This window comes from Diorhabda carinulata, chromosome 8 (assembly GCF_026250575.1).
Source record: "Diorhabda carinulata isolate Delta chromosome 8, icDioCari1.1, whole genome shotgun sequence".
NCBI classification, from domain to species: domain Eukaryota; kingdom Metazoa; phylum Arthropoda; class Insecta; order Coleoptera; family Chrysomelidae; genus Diorhabda; species Diorhabda carinulata.
The window spans coordinates 20000001-20013039 of NC_079467.1; the positions used below are offsets into that span (position 1 = coordinate 20000001).

The window sequence follows — 13039 nt, forward strand, 5'->3', positions numbered from 1 at the left end:
ATAGTGGAATATCAACTGTTGTCAAGGAAACTCGGTAAAATTGGGAACATAACCAACAAAAAATTATATCACTATTGTCCAATCCTTTTTTTATATAAAAATTTTGAATAGTATTACATCTGCTGATATTAGAATTTCTTGTATTTTTTTAATAATGTTAAAAAGTGTCATTTGTTAATGAAACATTATCATTCAAGTGAAGAAAAATATTTGAAACTAAAACAGAATATCTGATGCTTTAAGCAGCACTTGTTTTTTTTGGAGACCTAACTCACCTAGCCCTTTTTGAAACTGTTTCGGCGTGATAAGACATTTTTACATTACATGCCACATCTTTTGCTAGATGGAATAGCAGCTGATGATCCTAGCTCAAGCTGGTCAGCTCAAGAACATTCCGACAAGGTTACAAGATCTGTATTTTGGGGTATATAAAAAGGAGAGTAATATTTCATAAAGCCTAAGCATTGGGAGGGTTGGGAGATGATATTTTGATTTTTACCGAAAAAATATAATTCATTACAGCGGGAATTTGAGTTATATGACTACAATTAAGTTGGTCGAGATGTTCTTAATAATTTATATCGTGTTAGGAGACAGATAAATTGAAGATAGTGGGTTGAATGCGATGAATTTTCCAGGTCCGCCAAAATGTACTTTTTTGTTCAGAATAGAGAATGATAGACACTTTGAAAAATTTTGTTTCTACCTTCAGTTCAGCTGAAAGTAATTATTTTTATTTATTTTTTCATTACATTCCATTCCACCTATACACATACCAAAATCATTAGTATTCCTTTGATGTTTCATTCCTAAAATACACTTTTTGGAGTATTTATAGACGAAGTAAATAGAGGAATTATAATTGAAATAATTTTAGCTCGAAAAATCGATTCCTCCAACCAAATAAATCGTTTTTTTAAATCGATATGTTGTACTAAATCGGTTCAGTGAATCGATATTTCACCCTTGAAAATCGACAACCAAATTTTTTCTCTTTTGGTTAAAACCATTATTAACAATCAGCTGAATGTAGTCGTAATATTACGATGTTGTCGGTTAAAGGGTTAATTATTCAAAAACTGGCAAGAACAAAAAACTCTATCCATTACAATGTTCACTCAATAGCCTTCTTTCAATTGCCGGCAACATCGCAAGTGATAAACGGAATCACTCGAATCCCGGTTGATTTATCGAATTCCCTGAACTATAAAATCATTTATATCATATTTATTCATATTTAAATTGTAAAAACGTAAAACGTTTTTTGGAAATTGATCTTTTAAATCTCGATTTTTTTATGAATCGATTCATTAGGTTGCGATTCGAATTGATTTAAAAATCGTTCTTTTTTAGAAAAAAAGCGCCATCCTTAGTTCGTAATTAAAACTATTTCTAAATTGATTCTTATCATTGAACCGCAAATTTATTTATTAAAACTAGGAATGTCTGGCTTTTTCTTTACCGATAGCTTTAAGTACAAGTAACAAACTCTTAAATTTTTAAACGGTAATTTGTGTTTGAAAAATGATAGGTGGCAATCAATATATATTCCAAATGAATTAGAAAACAAATTCGACTTTCTTGAATAAGATTGAATGAACAATATCTATGAACTTTTTAATAAAAAATATGTGTTAATAATCACAATTTTTCTTTTACCTATACGGAACTCATTCTAGAGGTATTATTTTACTGTTTTGACTGTACTTGAAGAACATGAGGAGATATTCGACAAAATCCATGTGCATGTGCACTAGAAATGCAATAACATTATGCCATATAAATTAAAAGTAAAATGATTGAAATCACCTTACTTATTTAATCTTTACGATCCGAAATATATTTTTTTCCATAGATAAACCTACATATCGCAGACGATTTGTTGACTCCAAACACCAAACCAAATATTTAAAAAATGTTATAGTACCAATTTATGGTTGATTATATTTACAGATTCAATAAATCGAAACCAAAATTATCTCTTAATAAATATTCTGTGTTAAAATTTGTCTCCATTACATTCAATACATAGTCTTTGCACACCTTACTTGATATATATAAATAGTTTCTGTCGTCACTGTAAAATTCACTATTCATTGATTCTATTCTATAATAATATACATCACAACCGATATTTGAATTGATTAACTTTATATTTAAATAATGGACTTCAGGCGTTTCGAAATATGTATATTTTGAGCACTGATAATTTATAAATTAGAAGATTGTCGAAGATGTAGGTTTTTACAAACTTTCTCAATCAGGTTAAATAAAAAAATACTTTGTTAATTTTTATTTTATAATCCTTAAACGTATCCATATGAATTCTCACTCTCTGAGAAGTTCTGAAACTCACAGAAGCTAATAATAATGGTTTCTAGAAAATTGGCAATGAGTAGGTCATGTTGAACGACAAGATAAAGAAAGATGGATTATAAAGATCACAATATGGCGGCCAAGAGAGACTAGAATTATAAAGCCCTATAAACACTGGCTTGATGATATTAAGAAAGCAACATACTGGATGCTGGATGCAAACAAGATAAGACGGAATTATGTGGAAAATTTTAGAACAGGCCTATGTCCACGAGTGGATGCGTAACGGTTGGTTACGAAGAAGAAGAGTGATGTCACAGATGTATCGATATTTGTGAAATATTGATAAATCGAAGCTAAAATTATAAATGAATCGATTGATGTGAAATGTGGGGTGGTTCCGTGATTGATTTTTCACGTTTTTCCGTTTCGTTTCGAGGTGAACCAAATTGTAATTCAGTGATGAGTGAAAAATCACAAATTTAATAACCAAATTGCAGATTTCAACAGGAATTGCTTTTTCTGGTTTATCAATGAAAAAATAGTATTTATTAAACAAACTGATTTGAATATTTATTGAGAAGTCTAATAAGGTGATAAATATTTTTACCCCTCAATATCATGGCTCTCATGAATAGAATAACTACTATCTTGTAGTTCTACTTGTTCGAGGATGATCCTAGAAGTACCTGACCTACCTAGAGATGGCGGTAGTTGCTTGAAAAATATCACTGTATTAGACTTTCGTTGTTTAGTATTTGTTTGGCAGCCATCAGTAGTGAACGTTTTCTGTGAATTTGTAAACATGGAAAAAATTGCTCATCGTACAATATTTGTATTTGAAAGGCGTTAGCCCAAACAATATAAAAGCTGAACTAGATTCTATTCTGGGTGAGACTGCTCCTTCATTATCAACAGTAAAATATTGAAGTGGCGACTCCAGAAAATCCACAAAAAGTTACTGGATAATTGTCGACTGAAAGTGCTTCAGCAGACACAGTAGGCATTTCAAAAAATGTGGTAACTCGCATTTTAATTGAAAATTTCGACATGAGAAATCTGTGCACAAGATGGGTGCCGATGAAACGTGGTGAGAACCGGCTCCAAAGACGGCAAAGCCCGTTCTATCTACAGGCAAGATCATGGCGTCGATTTTTTGGGATGCACGTGAGATAATTTTCATTGACTACCTTGAAAAAGGAAAAACTAACAACTGTTAGTATTATACGAACGTTTGAGCGAAGAAATCAAGCAAAATGGACGTATTTGGCTAAGAAGAGATTGTTGGTTCATCACACATCCGTTATTGCAATGGCCAAAATTATTGAGTTTGAATTGCTAACTCATGCACCCTATTTTCCAGATTTAGCTTCCTTGGATTATTTTCTGTTCCCAGAGTTGAAATAATGGCTCGGAGGTCAAAGATTTTCCGACAATGGAGAGGTGATGTCGGCAGTTGAACTCTATTTTGAGTAGCTTAACGATTCTTATTATAAAAAGAGTATCGAATTTATTGCACATCGCTGAGAAAAGTGTATGGATTTAAAAGAAGATTAAGTTGAAAAATAAATATATTTTTTTCCAAAATTTTTATGGGCCATGTACTTCTGGGACCGTCCTCGTATTCATAATGTTATTCATTTTTCTTTGTTGGAAAAACGATTCTAATTAATTCCATACTCTCGATACGTCTGTTAGAAAACGTAATATTTTGTACAAATAACGGATATCATGTTTTGATCAGTATACCTATTTTTAAAAATAGGTCACCTAGATATACGTTAATTATTGTATTTATTGAAAATTTGAGATATTAAGCAAAAAATATTCTAATATTATTTAAAACTCATAAAAATTATCCTCTATTATTCATGTATTTTAAAGTCTAAGTAGCAGTCGGTATATATGATATTGATAGCAAATTTATTCTCCGGACTACCTAATAAACTTAGATATATTCTAAGAACTTTAAAAATAGCTCAAGATTATTGCATTCCTGTACACCGACAGTTGCTCAAGTTGAATGCATTGAAAAATCTATAAATACTCCAATCTGCCGTATACATCCTCTACCAAAATCCATGTTAATTCAAAACATTCTATTTTTTCACTAACACAACTCTAACATTTTCACACGAAAAGAATCTATTAACATTTTGTCAAGTACGGTTTGGTATCTAATTTAGATTATTTACAGTTTTAAGTGTGAGCAAAATCAAGTTCCTACACAGTCTGCAAATGGATCCACTGTACCTTTGGTAGATAATAGGAGGGCTGATCCAGAAGTTGGAGATTATGACCCTTTCCAGCATCGGAATGTGGCGCATCCTACATCGTAAGTAGTAATTATTCATTTATGATATTTTTCAAATCATATCTCAGTAAGAATAATAGGGAACTATTATTCTTACTATTTAACATAATTTCCAATGAGATTTTTGACAATTATTTGATCATTACTATTATGAACAAGACATTTATTTGTACTTTATTAAAAAATATTAATGTCAATCATTTTATGTTTAACTCAATTAATTACTGTTTTCTGTTTTCCAGGGATCTGGATACACTCATCCATCTGCTCAAAGGAGCTCTCGGGAGTGGTATATTGGCTATGCCTCTAGCATTTTCTCATGCCGGCCTGTTTTTCGGCTTGATATGCATCTTATTTATCGGTATTGTTTGCACATATTGTGTTCACATTTTAGTAAAATGTGCGCATGTAATATACCACCGTCAAAAAGTATCATCTCTCAGCTTTGACGAAGTTGCCGAGGCCGCTTTTCTATCTGGTCCAAAAGCTTTCCACCCATGGGCTAAGTTTGCTAAAGCCATGATAAACTTTTTCTTAGTTGTAGATTTATTAGGCTGCTGCTGCGTGTATGTACTGTTTGTATCTAAGAACTTGAAACAAGTCGTTGACGCATACGTTGAAGAGACATACCATTACGACGTAAGATTTTACATGCTGGCTCTCTTACCATTATTGATATTGATGATTATGATTCGTAACCTTAAATATCTCTCGCCGTTATCTATGATTGCTAATATCTTTGTAGCAGTTGGCATCGGTATCACCTTCTATTACATATTCGATGACCTTCCATCTCTTAATTCAAGACCTCATTTTGGTAGTATAACTACTCTGCCTTCATTCTTTGGTACTGCAATTTTTGCTTTGGAAGGTATTGGCGTAATCATGCCTTTGGAAAACAATATGAAAAATCCAACACACTTTATCGGATGCCCTGGTGTACTCAACATTGGAATGTTTTTCGCTGTTCTCCTTTATTCTTCAGTTGGATTCTTTGGCTATTTGAAATATGGTGATGATGTCAAAATAGGAAGCATCAGTTTGAATCTCCCCAATGAACCGTAAGTATTTTTAAAATAATATTATACCGGGTGTCCGCCGGGAAGGTATACTATACTTTGTTTTGTCACCATTTTGGTAAACATTAGTGTTGACAGTTCATATTTGGCAGTCGTGAAGTGCAGATGTGGCAAATTTATTATGGGAAAATATTCGGTAAACCAATGTGTTTTAATCGTTAAAACATTTTATCAAAGTCAATCATCGATTACTATGACGATGAGAAAGAAACGTGAAATTTTTGGGAGAAACAACGTGCCAACAAGACGCAGTGTAGGGAATGCTTTCGAAGAAAGAGAGACTGTAGCTGATAGACCCAAGCATGGGCCACAACGTACTGCAAGATCGGCTGAAAACATTAATGCTGCTCAAGAAAGTGTTCGAAACAATTCATCAACCTCAATTCGACGCCATGCTCAGAAGCTTGGTCAACTTTGGCCACAATTTTGCACAAGGATTTGCATTTGTTTCCATTTAAGATTCAGTTGACACAAGGCTTCTTCCAAAAGACCGTTTACATATGCCAATAGGATGTTACAGCTCGCCCAAGACAACCCATGAAAAAATCATAATGAGTGACGAGGCACATTTTCATTTGAATGGATATGTGAATAAACAGAATAGTCGGTTCTCAAAATCCTCAAATTATTCATCAGTCACCTTTGCATCCATTAAAAGTAACAGTCTGGTGTGCAATTTGGTCAGGAGGAATCATTGTACTTTACTTCTTTGAAACTGAAAACGGCGTAACGGTAACTGTCAACGGGGAGCGATATCGTGATATGATTGAAAACTTTTTAACACCACGGCTACATTCTTTGGACTTGATTAACATGTGGTATCGCATACAGCTAGGATTACAATGGAATTACTGCGACACCTCTTTCCACAACAAGTCATTTTAAGAAATAGTGATGTTGACTGTTCTGTATTTCTTTTTGTGGGGATATCTGAAAAGCAAGGCTTATGCAAACAAACCAGAAACACCGGAGCAACTCAAACAAAATATAAGTGATGAAATTATTGAAATACCGCGTAAAATGTGTGAGAATGTAATGAAAAATGTGCTCAAAAGGGCTCGCATTTGTGAAGCTGACAGAGAAATTTAATTAAAAATTATAAACAGACATAGTAGTTTACCTTCCCGGCGGACACCCGGTATTACCAGCTTCACAATTTTGTTAGGAATTACCTACTGTTTTTAATAAATTATTTATTTTTTTACAGACTTGCCCAGTCTGTGAAATTGATGATTGCCGTAGCCATTTTCTTCACTTATGCTCTGCAGTTCTACGTACCAATGGAAATTATCTGGAAGGCGGTAAAGAATAACTTTCAAAGAAAAGCATTGGCAGAATACAGTATTCGATTTTCTTTAGTAACTTTAACGGTGGTTCTTGCAATTTTGATACCAAATCTTGGAGCTTTCATATCTCTAGTAGGTGCTGTATGTCTGTCAATGTTGGGACTTATATTCCCTAGTATAATAGAATTGGTCACATTTTATGAAGACCCCGGTTTGGGTCGCTGGAGATGGCGGTTATGGAAAAACATGTTTTTAATCTTGTTTGGACTATTAGGTTTTGTAACAGGAACCTATGTCAGCGTAGAGGAAATCATACAAGGTTGAGAGATTTATTTTTCAGTGTTTCTACAGTCGGCTTCGCAGGGAGTCTCTTAGAAAAATAAGTTGGTTTTCCATACCGGCTGGAACCCGGTTGTTCCTTATCAGACAATAGATCAGCTGAAGCTTAGATACTTTCAACTGTAAGATCTTGCTAATACAATCAGAAGGAACTTTGGGGGACAGTCGGAGTAACTAGGGGAACTGTCGTAAAAGAAATATTTTTACCAATTATTCTAAGTTTTTACTTAAATAAATTATATTTCTTCCAAAAATATCTAATTATAATGTTTCCGATCTATATTATGTTAAAATTTTGATTAGCTTAGAATATAAATCTTAAGCATTAGATACATACAACAAGATATGCAAAAAAATTTCCAAACGTATTAATAAACCATCATAAAGTTGAAAGATATTACTGCGAATTGCCCATACAACTAACAATTTATTTTCATCGAAAGGCTAACGGTCAAAGACAAATATGTATAGAAAAATTAATAGACTTTGGAATAAATATATTACTAATTTATAAAGAAACGTATGTAAAATTTAGTATTACTGAATGAAATTGCATAAATGACTTTCTTGTTTATGGCATAACCCCTTACTGAAACCATTGGCCGTAAGAATATAATCTTCAACATCGCATTATTTACTAACCAATGGCTGTCTATAGAGGAAAACCAAATAGTACATCTTTTTATATACTTAGGAGAGAAATCTTATTCCTATTAATTCATTTAATTTTAAGTAGAGACGTAGATACAGTGTGCTTCGATAATCCGAGAGAAATTTTGAAATTCTTGGAAAATTTAATTATTATAATTAATTTGTTTATTTACTATTAAACATTCTCCACTATTATTTAGAATGACAGTGAATTTATTTTCGTATTTATTTCAATTTTCTCTCGGATTATTTTGTAAATTAGATCTATCTGCACAGTGAATCATTATATCAGTATTAACATAAAATTGGGTGCATATCAATTAACCAAAATTTAATTCAAGTTCTTTTATGGTCAATTGATGTTTACCAACAAAAATAAAAAATAAAAATAGTATTTTTCCATTTATTCATCAGATCCTTATCAAAAATTATTTATATATACTTAAGTTACAAGCGAAACCGATAGAAATTATATTGACTCCCTGTTTAAAAACACCTATAAAATCTGTACATTCTGACGGCTTCGAGGAAATGTCTTCCAACACTTGAAGCGAAAATTTATTGACAAAACGGATTTTGTGGGGTGTTATATCAAAGATTAGTATATTAAATAATCTATAAATAAGGACTCTAGAAATGCTGTGCTAAATTTAGACTGCAGTGTCAACTGTGATTTTGAGAAGTAAACATTTTTATGTAGTTATTTCTTTAATGATTTGTTTTTATTAAAACTTTTCAACATCATTGAATCTTTTCATTTCAATTCATCTTTTTTTATAGTGAGACGTCATTTATTTATACTATTGTGATTGTTTAGATAATAATTTATGCTCAAATTATAGTGTTTTTTGGTCAGTGTTCATTTCTTCTCTTTTAATAAAAAATGGTTAATAAACACAATATTTTTCCATAACCGCTGCTGCCTACTATAGACTAAAACTGTAGAATTGAGCTTATGTGAATCACTACAAAGCTAAAATGTTTTATTTTTATAAAAATAATAATGATGACAAGCAATACGAATTTCACGTAGATGGTTTGTGATTCATATATATTGTTGTAACAAAGTGTATTCTATTCTAATAAATTTTTAGCAAATTTTGAGACTTTATAAGAAAATAAATTATCTGAGAATACAGCATTGTTATTACAAATATTTACAAACTATTTTAAAAAATTTATTCTTTTAAAGTATATTACTAATATTCATAGAATAGATTATAACTTTTATTCTGTTTTATGCTTTATAAACGGTGAAATTTTATTTTGATCTTTTGATCGTATGAATTTTTTTCTCGATTGCATCAATAAAATATCCAGAAAGAAAAGTTTACTCTGTTCATATGAATTTTCTTGATTGCATCAATGAATATTACCGAATGATATCGACACTCGTTATAGTAAATTGAATGTGTATCCAATCTACAAATTTTTTGACATAATTAAAGCTTCTGATATACATTATTTCGAGTAGACTACTGACTAGTATGCAGTCCTCTTCTATACTCCCTTTTGGGGATGGAATATAAAATATTAAATACATTCAAACTTATTCTACTTCGTATCCCTCACACTTCAGATATGCTTGATCCTTATTTTCGTTAAAGCTGTTTACTGTAGTATTAGTAAGAGAACTTTCAATGCCCCTAATTTTAGAGCCTGAAATTTACAAACTATATTATCAAATAACCATGAATTTGTAGAACGTCTCTCGTAATCTTTAACAACTGATTGCTAATACGTATTAATTTTAGGACTAAATGTTGTACTTATATATTAGAGCCTTATCACATCACATTATATTTTTTTTATTTCTTCAAACTTGTAGAATATACACAGTCTTTCAAGGATGTTAGCTTATGATAATTTGAACAATTTTCTATGCCATCCCGGTTCTCTTTTGTTTTTTTTTTGGTTTCCTTTTGCTTTTTTCTGTCTTTCTCATGATCTCAGTTATTCATATTCCATAGAATTTACAGTACTACAGGTCTTTAAGACCCAAGACTTATTTCTCTTTTCTCATCGGTCTTCATCTGATATCACAATTATTCTCCACTGATTGCAATTATGTACTGTTGCGCTCCAATTCGGTTCTACCTCCCCTCCTTACCCCTCTTACTCTTTGGGCTTTTATGTATCTTGTTATTGTGGGGGTATTTATGCAAATCTTTCAGTTATTCGTCAGTTCTTTTTCTCCATAGTCCTTCGCTTGTCTTTATTCCCCCAACATTTTCCCCTCCATGGGTTCACTTCCTTTGGCTCTCCTCTTATTTATTTACTTTGTTTTATCTTGGTTTATTTTTAATCCATAATTTTCGCAGCCTCTTCTAGTTTACAGAATGCTATTTCCATTTCTTGTTTTGTTCTGGTTATTAAAGCTAAATCGTCTGAATATGCAATTATTTGCCGTTTGTGGTAATAAATGAGTATCTTACTATCTCAACAGATTAAAAGCCACTGTCGATATTGGATCTCCTTGTTTTAATCCCTTTTCAACCCTAAATTTGTCTGATACAATTCCATAAGTTGTTACTATTACTGTATGAGTTATTAATGTCATCTTGTCTAACTTATACATTTCATATCTGTGTCTACTGTGTCATTAGCCTGCTTAAAATCCATAGACATAATATGTTTTTGCTCACAGCTCCTCTTAATGGTCTCAGTATTCTTCGACTATCCTTTCTTGGTACTTGTTGAGATTGTTTCTCACGACTTTAGCCAAAACTTTGGACACCACATCAAGAAGTGATATCCCTCTATAATTTTCATATCTACTGTTATCTCCCTTCTTGAATATTGGATATATTATTCCATCTCTCAGGCATTTGTTCTTCATTTCAAATTTTCTGTATTATTCTGCATAATCTTTGCTGTATATCTTCCCCATCGTATTTGATAATTTCTGCTGGGATCCCATTCTCTGCTGCAATCATATGGTTTTTTAAATTTTCTATATGTTCTAAGATTGCTTTATCATTTGGTTCCTCCACGAAATTCTCATTTTCTATTCGTCTATTCTTCATTTAAATACTCCTTGAAAGTATTGAGCAGTTGTTCTGAAGCAGGGAAACATATGAGTTTTACTTTATAGATTTTCACATATTTGACAAAAACAAGTTTTGTTTGCAGATTATAAACGAATTGATATCATGTATCGGTAGTGTTTTTTCAATTAAATGTACATCTTATATTTCAGTAGAAGGTTTGAACACTAAAACAAGTGAACACAGTAAGAAAAACAGTATTTATAGTTCCAAAGGAACTGTATGACTTGGTGCCTTAAATACCGGAATCTGGATTTTTCTCCAGATGATGGAAAAAAGAAGTTTGGTTGCAAATATCGAATACAAGGGGAGAATTTTCAAGTTCCTCATAAACACACAGAAGTTTCCATATTGTAGTAATAAAGTTTTGATTTTCAGATTCCAAAGTATAATTTGATATATTTAGGTACCTATTTATTTGAAAATTTAACTACACATTACGGACAACAGTATTAATTAACTTGTTTAAAAAACAATATAAATTACTCTGTGTGTCAAAAGCATAGTTTCCTTTGAGGTATTACAAGTTATGGACAAATTTGGTCGCCACGATTTACAGTAAATATTCAATCACTAATTTTTTCGTAAATTCAGATACATATTTTTTTCAAATATATCTAAAAGTTTCTTTTGTTTATAGATATTAATGATCAATTTTGTCCTACTTATACTTACTGCCTGCTTGTGAAGAGTGATAGAGAATTCATGTGCCAAGTGTTACAAGTTAGAAAACAGTAGTAGATTCCTAATTATTTAGTATTATTTCCAGACTTTGTGCATGAATTTGATATCTTTTTTGGAAATAAGTCAGTAGTTCCCAGAAGAATTTTGTTATCAATATTTTATGTAAATCGTTTAAAAGAAATTAAATGGTAAATTATATCAGTGTATTATTATTTCCTTACCTATTATCCGCTATATGAAAAATAACGGACACGAGTGGACAAAAATTAGATATTTTCAAACACTATCACTGTTCTAATTAAGAAATAAATTTCGCATTTAGCCAAACGAAGTGTCTATTGCCACCCTCCACGGAAAAATTCGTGACTCTTAATTTTAAACATAGAGACACGGACATTTTTAAAGAAATGAGCCTAATGAAGCTTTATCCGTGTCTCTAATTTCAGCCGTGAATGAAGCTTTAACTCACGGATGAATACTGTCCACAGATAAATACCATCCACGGACAAATATCCATTGATTCATTCATTTAGAACGAATTATACAAAAAATTTATTAATAAATAATTTTATTGTAAGAATAACCTTAGTAATAATGAATTGATGATAGTGCAATGTATATCTCGTAATTTATTCTCTGACTCTTATTCTTAGCTTCCTGATAGTGCACAACGTTACACGAGCGACTAATATCTGTGGAAATTGGATATGGATGATTAGGTTAGGTTAGTTTAGTTTTAAAATTTCCGTGTTTTTAAGATTCAAATTAGATCATATGGTAAGATTTAAAGACACGGAAAAGGCTTCATTCTGATCCGTTTCTATAAAAATTTCCGTGTCTCTAAGAACCACGGATTTCTCCGTGGAGGATGCCAATAGCAGCACCGTTGAACAAAAGCACATTTATTCTCCTGAATGGGATGTTTTTTTCTTCATTTGAGACCATTTGTGTAATGACTCTGCTTAAAACTGAAGGGAAAATATGAGAGGAGAGTAGTTCTCACTTATGAAGATTGATTATTATTAATATTCATTTATTCCTTCTTTTTGTAGTATCTATTCTTCTTTTTCATTTAAGTAATGTAGAATAATCAATTTAACATTGTTTATCGAATGCCCATATATTAAGCTTTTTCTTGGTTTAATCTAATGGCTTTTCAAGCATCTGAATGGGAACAATGTTCTCTTCCACACATTTTCCCATGCTCTTATTTTAGCGACAAGTACTTTCATACTTCCCTTTTTTTATTTCATTATATATCTGTCTATCTGATCATTCAATTGTCCCCTTGGTCGTCCTTTATGCTTTCTTCTTAGTCTTTGT

General features: G+C 31.6%; 1 protein-coding gene across 4 annotated transcripts in view; it reads left to right on the forward strand.

Annotated features, from left to right (window-relative positions):
* The window catches only part of LOC130897347 (proton-coupled amino acid transporter-like protein pathetic), a 120989-nt gene extending 109075 nt beyond the window's left edge, over window positions 1-11914 (forward strand). For all 4 annotated transcript variants that reach the window (XM_057806158.1, XM_057806157.1, XM_057806156.1 and 1 more), the window contains 3 exons: window positions 4514-4651; window positions 4873-5691; window positions 6917-11914. In XM_057806158.1, the coding sequence (XP_057662141.1) occupies window positions 4514-4651; window positions 4873-5691; window positions 6917-7319 (1360 nt within the window). In that variant the 3' untranslated portion in view covers window positions 7320-11914. The remainder of the gene's footprint in view (window positions 1-4513; window positions 4652-4872; window positions 5692-6916) is intronic.
* The last annotated feature ends 1125 nt before the right edge of the window (window positions 11915-13039 follow it).